Genomic DNA, 14239 nt, shown 5'->3' with positions numbered 1-14239 from the left:
AAATAAATAAATAAATAAATAAATAAATAAAAGAACCTACTACCACTGTCAATGATTATTATTACTAGAGGAAACAGAGTTTGGCACTCTTGATTCAAAGTCTAGCTCCCCCTCTCTGACTTCTTTGGGTGGGATTCTGGGTACATTTCATAACCTTGAGAATCCCAGCTTACTCATCTGGCTATGGGTCCTAGAGGCATTCATCTAGCTAGGCTGAGGTACTACTTAAGGTGACACACTGGTACATGAGGAGTGATCACTCATTCTTAGGTTGCTACAACGCTTTCTTGTCCAGTTGGTTCTGTGTCACTTTCTAAGGCAGGACTGAGCTGTCATCGCCTTCAAACTTTCATTGGACTCCCTCTTGAGGCTTTGGCCTGACAGCCCCTGTTCCGGGAAAGAATCTTTTCTCATCTGACCTCTCTTACCAGACAGAATCCTTATCTGACAGGTCAGTATTTCTAGCACACAGTGGGACGTCTTCTTGGTATTTGTGAGATGACTACTAGAATGGAAAGCTGATGACATGGCCAATGGATGCTTAGAGCAACCCACTCATGCTGGAGACGAGCTGCTCAGAATTGGATTGCTCCCTTTGAAGTCATCTGGGGGGCTACAGACACAGAGACTAGCTTCTTTATCTCCACTGAAGCTCTAGCCCCGGGTCTTGGTCACACAGCAGGTCCTTTGTTAGGCAGGGTCAGGTAGGAAAGTGGAAACCACTCTGGGCATCACGAACCGAGGGGCTTCAACATGGAGAACTGATTTGAAAGGTTCTAGAGAAGCGTGATGGCACAGAGGAACCATGGGTCAACCTCAAGATCAGCAGCCCATAGAGCCCGTAGCTCAGTTGTTCTTTACCTTCTCAATGCTGTGGCCCTTCAATATAGGTCCTGATGTTTGGGTGACCCCCAGCCATAAAGTTATTTCTGTTGCCACTTCATAACTGTAATTTTGCTGCTGTTATGAATTGTAATATAAATATCTGTGTTTTCTAATGGCCTTAGGCGACCTGTGTGAAAGAGTCATTTGACCCCTCAAAGGACTCAAGACCCACAGGTTGAGGACACTGTCCTGGAGGAACAATGGAAAACAGAAATCATAAGAACTGGGGATCTGAGATGGCCTGGAAGGAATTAGAACTCGAACCGAGGGAAACTGGAGATGCAGATGAAAGGTTGCCATGGAGGAACTGCTATCCAGGCAGGAAGAGAGCAGAGACACCCTGGTTGCTTTCTTTCTGTCATCCCTGGGGATTCTATCAATCCCTGTTTCCTCCTTCCCTGAACACTATACCCATGCTCACAAGTGCACAATCACTACCATCTACAAAGCAAAGGAGAACAGAGAATATCAAAGAATAACTGGGGGCAAACAGACAAATGACCATGCTGGGCTGAGTGGATATTTAGGAATGTGATTTTACTGGGTATTTCCATTCACATAACAAAGGCCAGATAGTGCTAGCAACTTAGGCTTCTAAGCTTCTATGTGGGTACTCTGCCTTAGGACATCACATCTACCTAGCCATAATCAAGGGAAAGGAGAAAAGGAAGGAACCAATCTAGCCTGGACTGGCATCTGCTGGCTGAGTATTCACCCACTGTAAAGTGTGAAGTAGTTATCAGGTTTAAGGTTCAATAAATGTTTGTTGAACTAATGAATCTACTGCTCAGGCCATGTTGTAAAAAATTCACGCAACATGTTATTGTACTTCATAGCTGGTCTATCAATACACTCAGGCATCTGAGGGATCAGTGGGAAGCTGAGTCTTTCTTCAAGGCCTCTGGGCTCTGAGCTGAGTCCTTGAGAAGTCAGCTTGGGTCAGTGATGCTGGGCTATCCACTTGGCAATAGTGGCCATACTTCCTCCTTCGTAGAGTCTTTCACTTCTGTGCACGCCGTTCTTGGCTCCTCTTTGAACCGAGTCCCTTTCTCTGCGGTGTCTGAAATGTGGTGGCAGCCTCCCTCCTACTTGGCTGTGTATTAATTCCAGGCTCTCTTTCCTCCAGAAGCAGAAGAATTGCAGAGCTCAGTGCTGAATGGGACCGCCCATATTCAGACACCTTCAATAGCTTTCTCTTTCCTTCAGGGCTCAACCTCCTAAGTCATCAAGGATCCAGGGCCAACCCCATTTTCCAGTACTGCCACTATCCTGTTCCCACTGCCCTCAGACAGAGATGATATGTCTTTCTTTCCAAACTCTTCTTTCTTCCTCTTGGCGAGAGCAGTTCCCAAAGGCGCATCCTCTCTCCCTTTGAGTTTGAATTTCACTTGCACCTGAAGCTTTGACTCACACAATTTTCTGCATCTCTGATTGAAGAAGTGATGTTTCCCATCCCTGAATCCTGAAAGTATTTTATCTGAACCTATAATAGTCAGCAAGCTCTAGTTTACCCTAGTTTACCACAGATGAGCACAGCTTCTCTTTTCTAATGTTTTTGAGGGTGGAGACCCTGACATTTTTAGTTTTATGGCCCTCATAATATCTAGCACATAGTGAGTATTTTAAACATTTTATTGCATCGATGGTTGTATCTTCAAATGAATGATTAAGTAGACAGACACATACACATTAATGCATGGATTGAATGAATAATCCCTGGAGTTGCAAAGAACAGATGACTCTAGTCTGCTTGAAAGCAGCTGTATCTCTGGGTGGATAATCAACTTGTGCCATACAAACTAGGAAAATGACACACAGCTCTGGGCATGTTCCGGCTACCTTCTGACGGACAGGTTAAAGACAGCCTCTCAATTAGATCTCGAGTCTGAACAGTCAACTCTAACCCATAGCTACTTAGCCCAATCAAGATACTCACATCGATGTAGTTGGCATTGATGTAGTCAGAGTGGGGGTCTCCATCCAGCACCAACAGCCTCACCCGGGAGTGGTCATCTGGAGAGAGAACAAACAGCAGGAAGTGGTAGATGAGAAGCTGTGGAAGGAGGGGTCGGTTGTTATCTTCTGTTGAACTGTCACTCATTAGGGACTCTGCCTCTTTCTCACAGTTATATGTTGTTTATAAATGAGGAAACAGAGGTACAGAGAGGTAATGAATCTGACAAAGGATCCATTTTCTACTTGCTATTTTGATTATGATTTCACCATTACCTGAGCAGGTGCATCCCCAGCTCCTAAGTCTTAGTGATTTCATCATTAATATCGGGATAGAAATACCTGCTTCATGGAATGAGAGACTGATATCTGTGCCCAGACCGTAAGGTCATGGAGTCTGAATCAATATGCTTCCTTTCTATGCTTGTTTAAAAACAGCAAGTTTAGCCATTTCCCCATGAACACAAACTACTTTATGTTTGTCTCCTGGAGCACTGATGCAGACAGAATGTCGGCAGCGTCTTGTTATCAATACTCTCATTAAACTGATGACTGGATCATCAGAAAAGGGGTCATCAATAACTAAAAATCATGTTACCAAGGATGCCTTTTCAAACACAGTCTAGACATAAACAACAAGATGTTCGGGCTTTAGTCAATAGCATGCTTGCTTCAAATAACAATTTAAATGGTACATCAGAAAAAGCTGAATAATCCTTTGCAATTAATTAATGTCAATTCTGACATGCTAATTTACACACACTAGGGAACATCTTGGTTGGGTCTGGTGAGAACCCCCAGTCTGCTACCTGGGTCACTGTGCACCCTGCTATTGCATACATTACCCCCGTTATACTCCAGGGCAGAGATGGGGTTCACAGTCGGTGGGATAGAGAGGTGTGGGCATCCTAGGGCCTCATAGGGTTAAGGAGGGAAAACAGCTTTTCCTTGTAGACTTATATAGTACTCTTCAGTTTCTAAGCACATTTGCTGGCACTGACTTGAGTTTCTTGCGATGGGGCATTGATGGTTCTGTGTTTCATCCCTTGCACACAGCAGGAGCTCAGTGAGTACTTGGTGGATGGATGAGTGGATGAGTGAATGGCCCCATTGGGTGCTCTCAGTGATCTCATGAGAGAGGCAGAATGGTTCCGTTAGTCCTTGTAACAAACGAGCAAACCGAGGTTCATAAAAATTGGCCGTATGACTAGTGAATGGTGCGACATAGACAGTGTGGGCCTATTAACTTCAAGTTCGTATGTTCCTACTTCCCAAAAGCTCCAAGTAGGAGATTAGAAACCATGTAAGTATTCACAGAGGGGGATGGCTACAGAAGTTGTTGGTCGAGTGATGGAAGGAATGTTTAAGAAGTGAGATAATTTAGAAAAACAACAAAGAGAGTCTACTTTAATAGACTGGAGGAAGAGAAAGATGGGATGGCATTCTCAGAACTCTAGATTTGGGGTAAAGTAGGACTGGAGCCACCATGGGTGTCTTTGGCAGGAGCTGGACTCAAGGGGGAGAGTTCCCGATTGCAAGGACATCACCTTGCAGAGATCAGCTCCTTGTAATGTAACATCAACTGGAAGGTCAAGGATGGATCCAGCTTTGGGCAAACAGGCCCTGGACTAGTATAAGGCACCACTAATATCTATTAACTCGGAATCAATCATGAGTATCAACAGGCAGCAGGTACCATGCTTGGGTAATGAATTATACTGGAAACCCCTGTTCTAATTCTCCAAGGAGGAAATGTTTCATTGGAAGCCACTGGGAAGGAGGAGTAGGTAGGAGGTAACTCTGCTTGGGTATGGGATAGAGATGTGGGGTCTGGGGTGAGGAGAGTTTCAACGTAAACTTTACTTAATTCATTATAAAGCTTGAATATTAGGTACACCATCTCACTCACTTTTCCCTAAAAGTAGCTCTTCACCTTATCATGGTCACAATGAAGTGCTATTATATCTGCTTTCTCAGGCTCACAGAAGTTAAGCACTTTCACCAATTAGACAGCTACTCTCTAAGGTGCATCCTGTTCTACCAACAGGACTTGCCGTCCTGAGGAAGTACAGGCATCTCAAAGGGTAACTACCGTTAGGGTCTGTGCAAGTGAGTTGCCCCCAGCCCTCAGCACTCAAGAGAGGGAGACTTCCTGGGGAAGGCCATTCTGTAGGAGTGTGACCTGACTCTGAACCCCGGCTACGAGCAGTTACAGAATTTATAAGTCTCAGAAAAAGGAAATGTATATTATGTTTTTATCTAGTGTTCTTATTAATGACTTGGTGATTCAAAATCTCTTTTATTTATGAGACTGATGAATTGCCTGCTATACTAAAGAGGCAGATTAAAATCTCCTTTACTTACTGAGTTATGCTTGCCTGGAGACTATAGCAGTGGAAATAGAGATTCTGGTTTAAAATGATAAAAGGGGATATATATATATATATATCTATATATATATATATATAGATATATATATATATATGCAAAAATCATTAGAAACAAAGCAAAAGAAAAAACCTACAATTTTGAGTCAAATATCCTTAAAGAGCATATGTGTCTCTAACCATCAGTTTGTCTACCAATATCTTCCTTTATTATTAAGAACACACTTGCTGCTTACCTACTATGTGCCAGCCTAGTTGAAGGAACTAAGAAAGGGTTAGAGTAGGTGAGCTTCATGCTTAAGCAAAAGGGGCAATTTGATCAAGGAGATGGCTCACGAACGGAAGGGAAACACCAAGGTCTAGTAAAAGAGGAACAGAGAGCTTTTGTAGTGAAATGAGACTCAGGAATGAAAAGTGAGGAAGCTTTGACCCAGGGGCACCCAGGAAGTTTTTCTCTTAGAGGACACTGTGGAAGCAGGGATCCTCAAAGAGCCAGCACTTTGCGGGAAGGTGCTATAGTGTAGGACTGCAGAAGAGTCTTTTCTCCTGGGATCACGGATTGTGAGGGAAACAGTAGCAAGAGGAGACCGAGGAGAAGGCTGGATAGAATGGAGTGTTCTCTATGCCACTTGAAGGCACCAAGGCACAAGTACCTAGAACATTTAAAATTTCAGCAGTGAAATACTACACACTCAACAGTGGCAAAACCCTCACAATACCAGCAAATACTTGCTAATATTGGTAACGGGAATGCTCACCTACTCATTGCTAGAGAAAACATACAATGGTGCAGCCACTTGGAAGATAACAAGGCCATTTTGTACAAAATGAAGAATCCATCACCAAGAGATCCAGTAATTACACTATTTGGTATTTATCCAAAGTATTCCAATTTTATGCCTACATTAAAAACCATACACAAGTAGCTTTAATCATGATCATACAAATTTGGAAACAACCAAAAATATCCTCAGTAAGTGAATTGGATAAATAAAGGGTGATATAGCCATATACTGGAATATTATTCAGTGATAAAAAGAAATGAACTTACAAACTATAAAAGACATGGCAGAGACTTAAATACTATTGCTAAGTAGTGGAAGCCAATCTGGAAAGGCTATGTTGAATGTTGAGTCTACATATGGTTCTAACTATATAATACTCCAAAAGAGGAAGAAACCATAGAGCCTACAAAAACCTCAATGGTTGGCAGAGGTTTAGAAGAGGAGGAAGGAGGGTTAAATATGTTGAGCAATGGGGACATTTAGGGCAAGGAAACTATTCTATAAAATACTGTAATTGGAATTTATGCACTTTCCAGTTCTACAGAACTGCATAACATACAACGTGAGCCCTAATGTAAACTGTGGACTTAAACTAACAATAATGGACCAATATTAGGCTATCAACAGCAACAAATGTTCTGCAGTGTTGGTTGAAAGGGGAAACAACATATAACTGGTGCAGAATTCTGTTCTTGCCACTCAGCTTCTCTATAAAACTAAAATTGCTCCTAAAGAAATAGAGGATAGTGTCTGGCATACAGCAGGGACTCAATAAATGGAGGCTTGGGGCTAGATATAAGGTACACAGTGGGGTGACAGTAGAGACACCTAGAAAGCTAATGTTCCCCATTTGTCCATCTGCCCCAAGACAAATCTGTTTATCTGCAGACACAGGAGTAATGAATGTGTTCCTTAACGGACAGAATTCAGATCCAGGTCTAGCAGAAAGGCAATGCAAAGAATGGCAGTGTCCTCATGGTTTATTTATCTGTCCTGGGAAATGCTAATATTATTCTGTGTCCCTTTCTTCTGCTAACTTTATGTAATTAGAAAGATAAAAATTGTGTTTACTCACATGCACATGGAGAAAGATGGGGCAGCCAGCGATGGCAAGGAGCTTATACAAGGTAATTTACAAGCAGCCCAGAATGTTCATTATGCTCTATCTACATTTTGCAAGCTTGAAAAACAACTAATTTGGCATGCAGCGTTTGAGAGTCAAGACAAAGAGAAGGGTTATGAAGAATCTTGTGGAGGAGGAGAAGCTCCCTGAATGGGAAGTAAGATGAAGAGGCAGGAGCCTGGATACTCCAGGTTCCTCGAGGAGGTGGGGACTGGGAAAGAAATAGCCTTTGCTTGATGGTAGAGGGTCTATGAAGGACTTGGAAGTTTAAAACTGTCCCATGAAGAATCATCTTCTGTCTTTAAATTATCTGTTCTTTATTGCTGTAGAATGTGGGCCCATGATAGGCTGGTAACTGTTTCAGAGGCTTACAAACAGCTCTCCGAAAGGGAACAGAGGTCTGATATATAACGTGGGTGGTATAAATATCACCACCATCACCGATTGTAAACTACACATGTACGAAATTTATGCTTACCATACCTCTGCTTTTGTTCACTGGCATGAATCAACCAGAGCATATCACTAGCAGAGACTCTTACCATTCCCCACAAAGCCACACCGGCTCTGATTGCCTGAGAACCCACTGCCCTGTCATGGTCTCCTCTCCACACACTTCCCTGGTAACCTTGATCTTAAGTGGTTCCAATATACTGTGTTTGTTCTGGTCACAGAGTCTTCACACATGCTGAGTCACACAGTTGTCTGAGACCCATGCATTATGACCAAATTCTTTATCTCGTCATGGCTGATCCATTGTCTCACCTGCAGTCCTGAACTGCCCCAATATTGACAAAAAAAATCCTTATCTTTATTAGAAGAGAGCTAAAGGATCGGCTGAACTGTGAAGGCCGACCTGTGACACCCCCTCCACTCCATAACTAGATCATCATAATACTTGGCTTGGGTTGTAATATTCCTTGAACCTCTATTTATTCAACTATAACCCCCACATAATATTTTTTTTACTACAGACTTGTGCCCAAGATGAAAAGAGATAAAATATGAAAACATTGAACCTGCTGTAAAGATCAACACAAATATCTAAGTTGAGCCTTATTATTATTATAGACCAATGGATTTCTAAGTGTGATCTTTAGATATCCAGATTTTTGGGCCATACTCCAGTTTCCAGAATCAGAAGCTTCAAGAGGAAAATGTGTTTTAGCAAGCTTTTCACAGTGTGTGCCCTGTTTTGAGCATGCAAATTAATGTTGAGTTATTCAGCACAGATTTGTCCTAACTTTAATCTCTCTTGGGAAAGATCAGGAGACTTCCTGGAACTGGGCCATGAGGTCAAAGACCCCTCAGTGGCAGGTGGCAAGGGATAGGAATTTATCTGTATGGAGAGCGTAAGGTGTTCCATTGGACTATTCCAGAAGCTGCATGGATACTGTGCCATTTGATTAAAAAAAGTAACTCTGAGTGGCAAATTGCATACCTTACTTCATGGATGGAAAACTCAAGGCTCTGTGGAGTTCTGTTACTCAATAGAAGGTATAAGGCAGACAGCCTCCTTACATAGTGCCAAACTGGCCCCCAAGACCCCAGTGCCCCAAATCCCTCTATCCCCTGTTTCCCACCAACAACTTGGTCCCCAACCCTGGTCCCCTGTCTCTATCTTGTTGTCATTTCACAACCACTCTGGAGGAGGAGGTTCAGTTCTCTCCTTTGTGCAATTCTAACTAAAAACCAAACCCCAGATTTCCCCCTTTTCTCCATCATCAGACAGAACCCAATAAATCAGTCATCTCAAGTCACATCAGCTTTAAGAGAGAATCACTTCAGAAAGGTGGGGCTGGGAGAGACTCTCATTTGCATACTTTATAATTTTTCCTCCTGTCTTCTGGGGACAGCAGAGGGTAAAAAACAGGAGCAATTTTTCAGAGAAAAGAGATTTGACTCATTACAATGAATTGTGGAGCTGCAAAACCATTTCCTGGAAGTATTGGAAATGTTAATGCTATCATCTTGCACGAGTGGGTAGGGAGGAGGCAGGTAATTCCACAGGGACTGCCTGGGTACCTCATCGAAGCTAAAGGTCTAAACATTCAATCTTGATTGAATTACCCTTATTGGGACACAGAAGGTATGGCTGGGGCACCACACAAAGAGATATACATCCGTTCTGTGTGTCTCCTTGACTCCGCGGATCTATGTTAGCTGCTAGCTGAAGCTGGGAAGCTCCCACTGCAGAGACAGGAGAGAGAGAGAGGAAGAACAGACAGGAAGAGCACCCAGAGAGGACAGGGGACAGTGTTGTTACCACTGCAGCTCCTTGCATCCTCAGGATGTCACCAGGCAGGGCCCCACCAGGAAATCAATCTTTGTTTCTTTCTTTGCTCCTCCCACCCCCCTCTCTCTCTCTCTCATTATATATTTTTTTAAAAAAATACTAATCCAAATTCCCACCCCCTTCCCTCCACCCACACCTTCCCACCCCATCTCCTCTAATCCTAAGAGAGGGTAAAGCACTTTGCTTTGCAAAAGGTCAGAGGCCCTCCCTACTACATCTAGGCTGAGCAAGGTATCCATCCAAAGAGAATAGGATCCCAAAAAGCCACTATGTGCAGTAAAGATAAATCCCCGTGGCACTGCCAGTGGCCCCTCAGTCTACCCCAACCATGCAACTGTCAACCACATTCAAAGGGTCTAGTTTGGTCCTATGCTTGTTCCTTCCAAGTCCGGCTGGAATTGGTAAGCTCACATTAGCTCTCCTATCTTTTGTATATCTCTCATACATCTTGGCTTCTGACTGTTGGCCTAAAATATTCCTGTCTGTCAATAAGTAGGTCTCCCTTTCTTATGGTCAAGGCATTTACTTTTCGCATAGGTTCAATATTCCGGGGAGCAGGGCATTGGAAACTTGTTTTCTTTTTCTTTTCTTTCTTCTTTTTTTATTTTCTTTTTGGTTTTTTGAGACAGGGTTTCTCTGTGTAGCATTGGAGCCTGTCCTGGCACTAGTTCTGTATATCAGCCTGGCCTCAACTCTTAAGAGATCTGCCTGCCTCTGCCTCTTGAGTGCTGGGATTAAAGGTGTGGGTTACCACTGCCCAGTTGGAAACCTGTTTTCAACAGTGAACCTTATTTGAGCTCACAACCTGACAATGGCATTGGATAATGCACTGGTTATAGTACACCAGGCACTGTACTGAAAACGATGACAGTGGGGACAAGCCATAGCGAATAGACACCTGTCACAGAACAAAGACACTTTCCAGTGCCCAGCACAGGAAGTGTTCAGAGGAGGCCCACACATTATGCCTTAATATATGTCTGCTGACTATTTGAATATCTCTTTCAGACACTTCACTTGTAAGAAATCTTGCTGTCTGCATGCAAGAGAGAAATTATAAATGTTTTCTGATTAGTTCCACTATTCACAGCCCATTCCTAAATCAGCACAGGAGACAGCTAAGCGAAAACTTCTGCCTCTTTCTTCCTTTACAAACTGCCTGTGTCTTATTCTTTCTCCAGATTTTTTTCTTTTGAGATGTCTAGACAGTTAAAACAAAACTTTTCACGGTGCTAGAAATAACTTGTCCCTAAGGATTTCCCCGTTTCTCCTTTCTTTGCCCAAACTGGGGTAACCTAAGATCTTAAGAAATGGTCCTCACACAGTGGGTAGGATGTCAAAAGGCCTGGGTTGGGCTACAATATATCACAGGAAGGTTGCTATGGGCACCTCTTAACAGAGCACTGACTCAACACTTTGTCTGGGGTAACTCTGCTCTCTCTCCCTGTGCTGTCTTGAAGGCTGTTCATGTCATCATCTGGAAATGCCAAAACTTGTGTGCTGTCCGTGAGTGGTAGTTAATTTTATGGCTGTCCCTCAACCCTCTCTCTCTTCCTTCCCCCTTTAGGATTACTACTGAATTTGGTTGGGTCTTGCCACCCTTTCCTGGGATCATTGTAATAATCTACTAACCCAAAGCTGGAAACATAAGGATTATTTTATATCAAATCCCAGGAAACAAGAACCGTTTTTTCTCCCACATTTCCCAAAATCTAACACAAAGAACCTCTCAGAAGGACACTTACAGGATATGATGTTTCCATATCGATTCTTATTGCGGTTTTCATCTTCCTTGGCTGTGTCCCACGAAGCTGTCTGTCCCTCTGGTAAGGCCTACAAGGCGAAGGCAGATGGTTAGCATAGCCTGAGATGCAACTCTCCTTAAGTGTAGAGGAACCAATAACAGGAAATGGGTATTGACTATGATGGGGGACTCAGTACACAGGGCTATGTGTCTGTAGTGGTGCCTCCTATGAGCTTACATTGCTTGTTCATTGGCTCAAACATTGTTTTATCTTCTTTCTGTCATGAGTTTACAGTCTAGTCGAGTAGTGAATCATTCATTCATCCATCCATTCATTCATACACTCAGCAGATGCTCATTGATCTCATATTATGTTTTGGGACTTTTTCTAGGTACTTGAACTCTAGGCTGTCCAGTGGATTAGGAAATGTAGCAAAAGACAAAGCAAATCCAATTTCATATATGAAGATATGAAGAACCACAGGAGGATAACAGCTTAGGAAGTTTTCTGTGAAAGACTCACATGCAAATTCATTCCCTGATGAGGTGAGGAAGTCAGTCCCACTGGGAAAAGTAGGAAGTACTTTCCAGGTAAAAGGAACAGGTGCAAAGGTCAGAGAGTGATTACATGATCGTGTTCATAGGATGAGAGTATGGCAGGATTGTTGGGGGGAGCTAATGCCTGGAAACTTCTAGGGAGGATCTGAGAATCCAAATGACCCCCAAGTATCATAGTTCCTGGTTAATAAAGAATGTTGTTCTAAGTGTGCTAGGGAACCATTAGAGGGCTCTGAGCAAGGAGGTCCCCTCATCTGCTATACAAAGAGCATTCGTGTTCCTGTGGAATGCAGACTCTAAGAAGGCCAGAGAAGAAACAGGGTAATTGGTTATGAATTGATTGCAATCGTACCTTGTAATGGTCCTTGGACTGCTGGAGCAAGTAGTAGTAGTGGCTATGAGAGAAGCAATTATTTTGTGGTTGTTCAGGTAAGCATGTCAGACTTAGGTCACCTCAGAAGAAGACCCAAAGATAAGGTTTTGGGTACAAGTGGCTGGGTTTGGAGGCAATCAAAGAGAATGAGAGGAGAAAGGGGGAAGCAGACAGTCAAGGGAATGAAGCTGACAGGGCAGATTGTCACTGTACCACCAAGTCAAATTGGAGCTCAATAATTCATGAACACATCTCATGTCCAGGGCTCTTGTATGAGAGGGGAAGGAGAGAGCTGGAAGGGAGATGGAATGGTTGCCAATTGTTTCTCTTCAACTGTTGTTGGAGAATAAGTGTTAGAAAACCCTCATGCTTATGCCTTGCTCTGTAGGTAGTGCAGATATTCTTTAGTCTTGAGGAAGTCCTCGGGTAACAAAACATAGATGCTTACTAGAGGAAGCTGTCATGTTGGTGTGCAGAGAACCATGAAGGTATAGATTTGCAGAGGGCACTAATGCAAGAAATTTAGACAGGAACTGTGAAAGAAAGAAGAATGTAGGTTGACCTCTAGGTCAATGGCTTGAAGAACTAGAGAAATGTCATTTACTGAAATGGAGAAATCTAAGGGAGAAACATTATTGATTGGGTGGGAAGTAAGCATTGCATTTTGGTATATAATATGCATAGAAGATTCCCAACTAGTGAGCACCGTGTATTTTAATGTGCTGAAGTTAGTAAAAATGATAATAGTATTACTGGCACCCAAGTTTGAGATGTCTGCAAGACACCTAAGCTGGGCTGTTGATCAGAGCTCCAGAGTTTAAAGGCAGGGAGGAGGTAGAAGCCGGCCATCAGTTTAAGAGGGAGGCAGGCATGTAAGTGACAGCCAAGTGAACACCCATGTGGATGGTTTGCAAGAGCTAAGGGCCAAGAGGTCTAGAGCAAAGTGAAGATGCCATCAGTTCCACCACAGAGGGGAGAAATGAGCATTTATAGAGTGGGGACAGCTTTAGCAAGCCTGCAGCATCATTCAGGACAAACCATATTTTGGTGAATGTCTTTATTCTTCTCCACAGGATAGGAGGAGTGTGCTATTCATGGTCCTGACATTACTTACAATACCAGATTTGGTCTGCATAGTGGAGGAGGAGACATTTGCTCATCTTAACGCATCAGCCTTCACCTTAACACATCAGCCTTCACCTTAACACATCAGCCTTCACCTTGCCCTTCTATTCTTCAATGAGTCCATTCTAAGCAAGAGCAAGTCCCCACCAATTGGTCAGAAATTAATTCAATCACTCAGAAGACCATGATCTCAGAGACAGGCATGGTCACTGTGTATGAAAAAGCAGAGTTTGTGCACAAGGAACCCTTTCTTACTTCTAGTCTCACATGTGCTTCACCAACTTTTGGTTTCCTATAGAAAAGCTTATTTTCAAGACTTACCTGTGAAAATCAGGATACGCATTTGACTCACACCCAGTTCGCTGGCTGTAGGGGAAAAGCAATTACAGACAAATGCATGTATTCCAATAAATGTTTGTTTACAAACTTAGATGTTCGTAAATATGTGTTTAGCTTGTGTTTATCATTTGCCGGCATTTTTTTTCTAGCACGATCATGGGCTTCATCTATGTAGTAGTTGGATGTGTAGAACTGGTATCCATTCTGTCTCCAAACCTTCCCATAGCCACTGAAAGGCACAATGAGAGGGCTTTGCCTTGGTTTCTTGGCTAAGACATGCTCTCCAATTTAGCTCTAAGGTGTCTCTTTTAGCTATTATTGGCTCAGAATGTCATTCTTTGTGTGTCTCTCACTCTTAGGTAGGCATCACAGAGGGGAACACAAAGCAAATTCTGGCCTCTGGGTACCAAGCATCCCTGTAACTATCTATCCTTTGGTTTAGGCTATCTTTAGACTACTGATGCTTCTTGCCCCTGTGCCTAACTCAGCTTCCAACCTCACCCTACCTTCTAACTGGGCAGCCCACTTCTGTCAGTCAGCCTGCCAGGCGTATTGTTGTGTGTCAGAGTCTTAGTGACAGTTTTGTTTTTCTTGATATTTGGGACGACCTTTGGGGAGCAGATTTTCTACTTGGAACTCTCTGTGATAAAAGTCAATTGTTCATTCCAACA

At 43.0% G+C, this 14239-nt stretch overlaps 1 protein-coding gene across 13 annotated transcripts in view; it reads right to left on the bottom strand.

The window, feature by feature from the left end:
* Positions 1 to 14239, bottom strand: part of Ptprt (protein tyrosine phosphatase, receptor type T) — a 1084941-nt gene that overhangs the window by 47468 nt on the left and 1023234 nt on the right. For all 13 annotated transcript variants that reach the window (XM_026787014.1, XM_026787020.1, XM_026787015.1 and 10 more), the window contains 2 exons: positions 11175 to 11262; positions 2822 to 2898 (listed from right to left, as the gene is read on the bottom strand). In XM_026787014.1, coding sequence (XP_026642815.1) covers positions 2822 to 2898; positions 11175 to 11262 — 165 coding nt within the window. The remainder of the gene's footprint in view (positions 1 to 2821; positions 2899 to 11174; positions 11263 to 14239) is intronic.

The sequence above is a fragment of the Microtus ochrogaster genome, linkage group LG8 (genome assembly GCF_000317375.1).
Source record: "Microtus ochrogaster isolate Prairie Vole_2 linkage group LG8, MicOch1.0, whole genome shotgun sequence".
Taxonomy (NCBI): domain Eukaryota; kingdom Metazoa; phylum Chordata; class Mammalia; order Rodentia; family Cricetidae; genus Microtus; species Microtus ochrogaster.
This window is presented reverse-complemented; position numbering and strand designations above follow the sequence as displayed.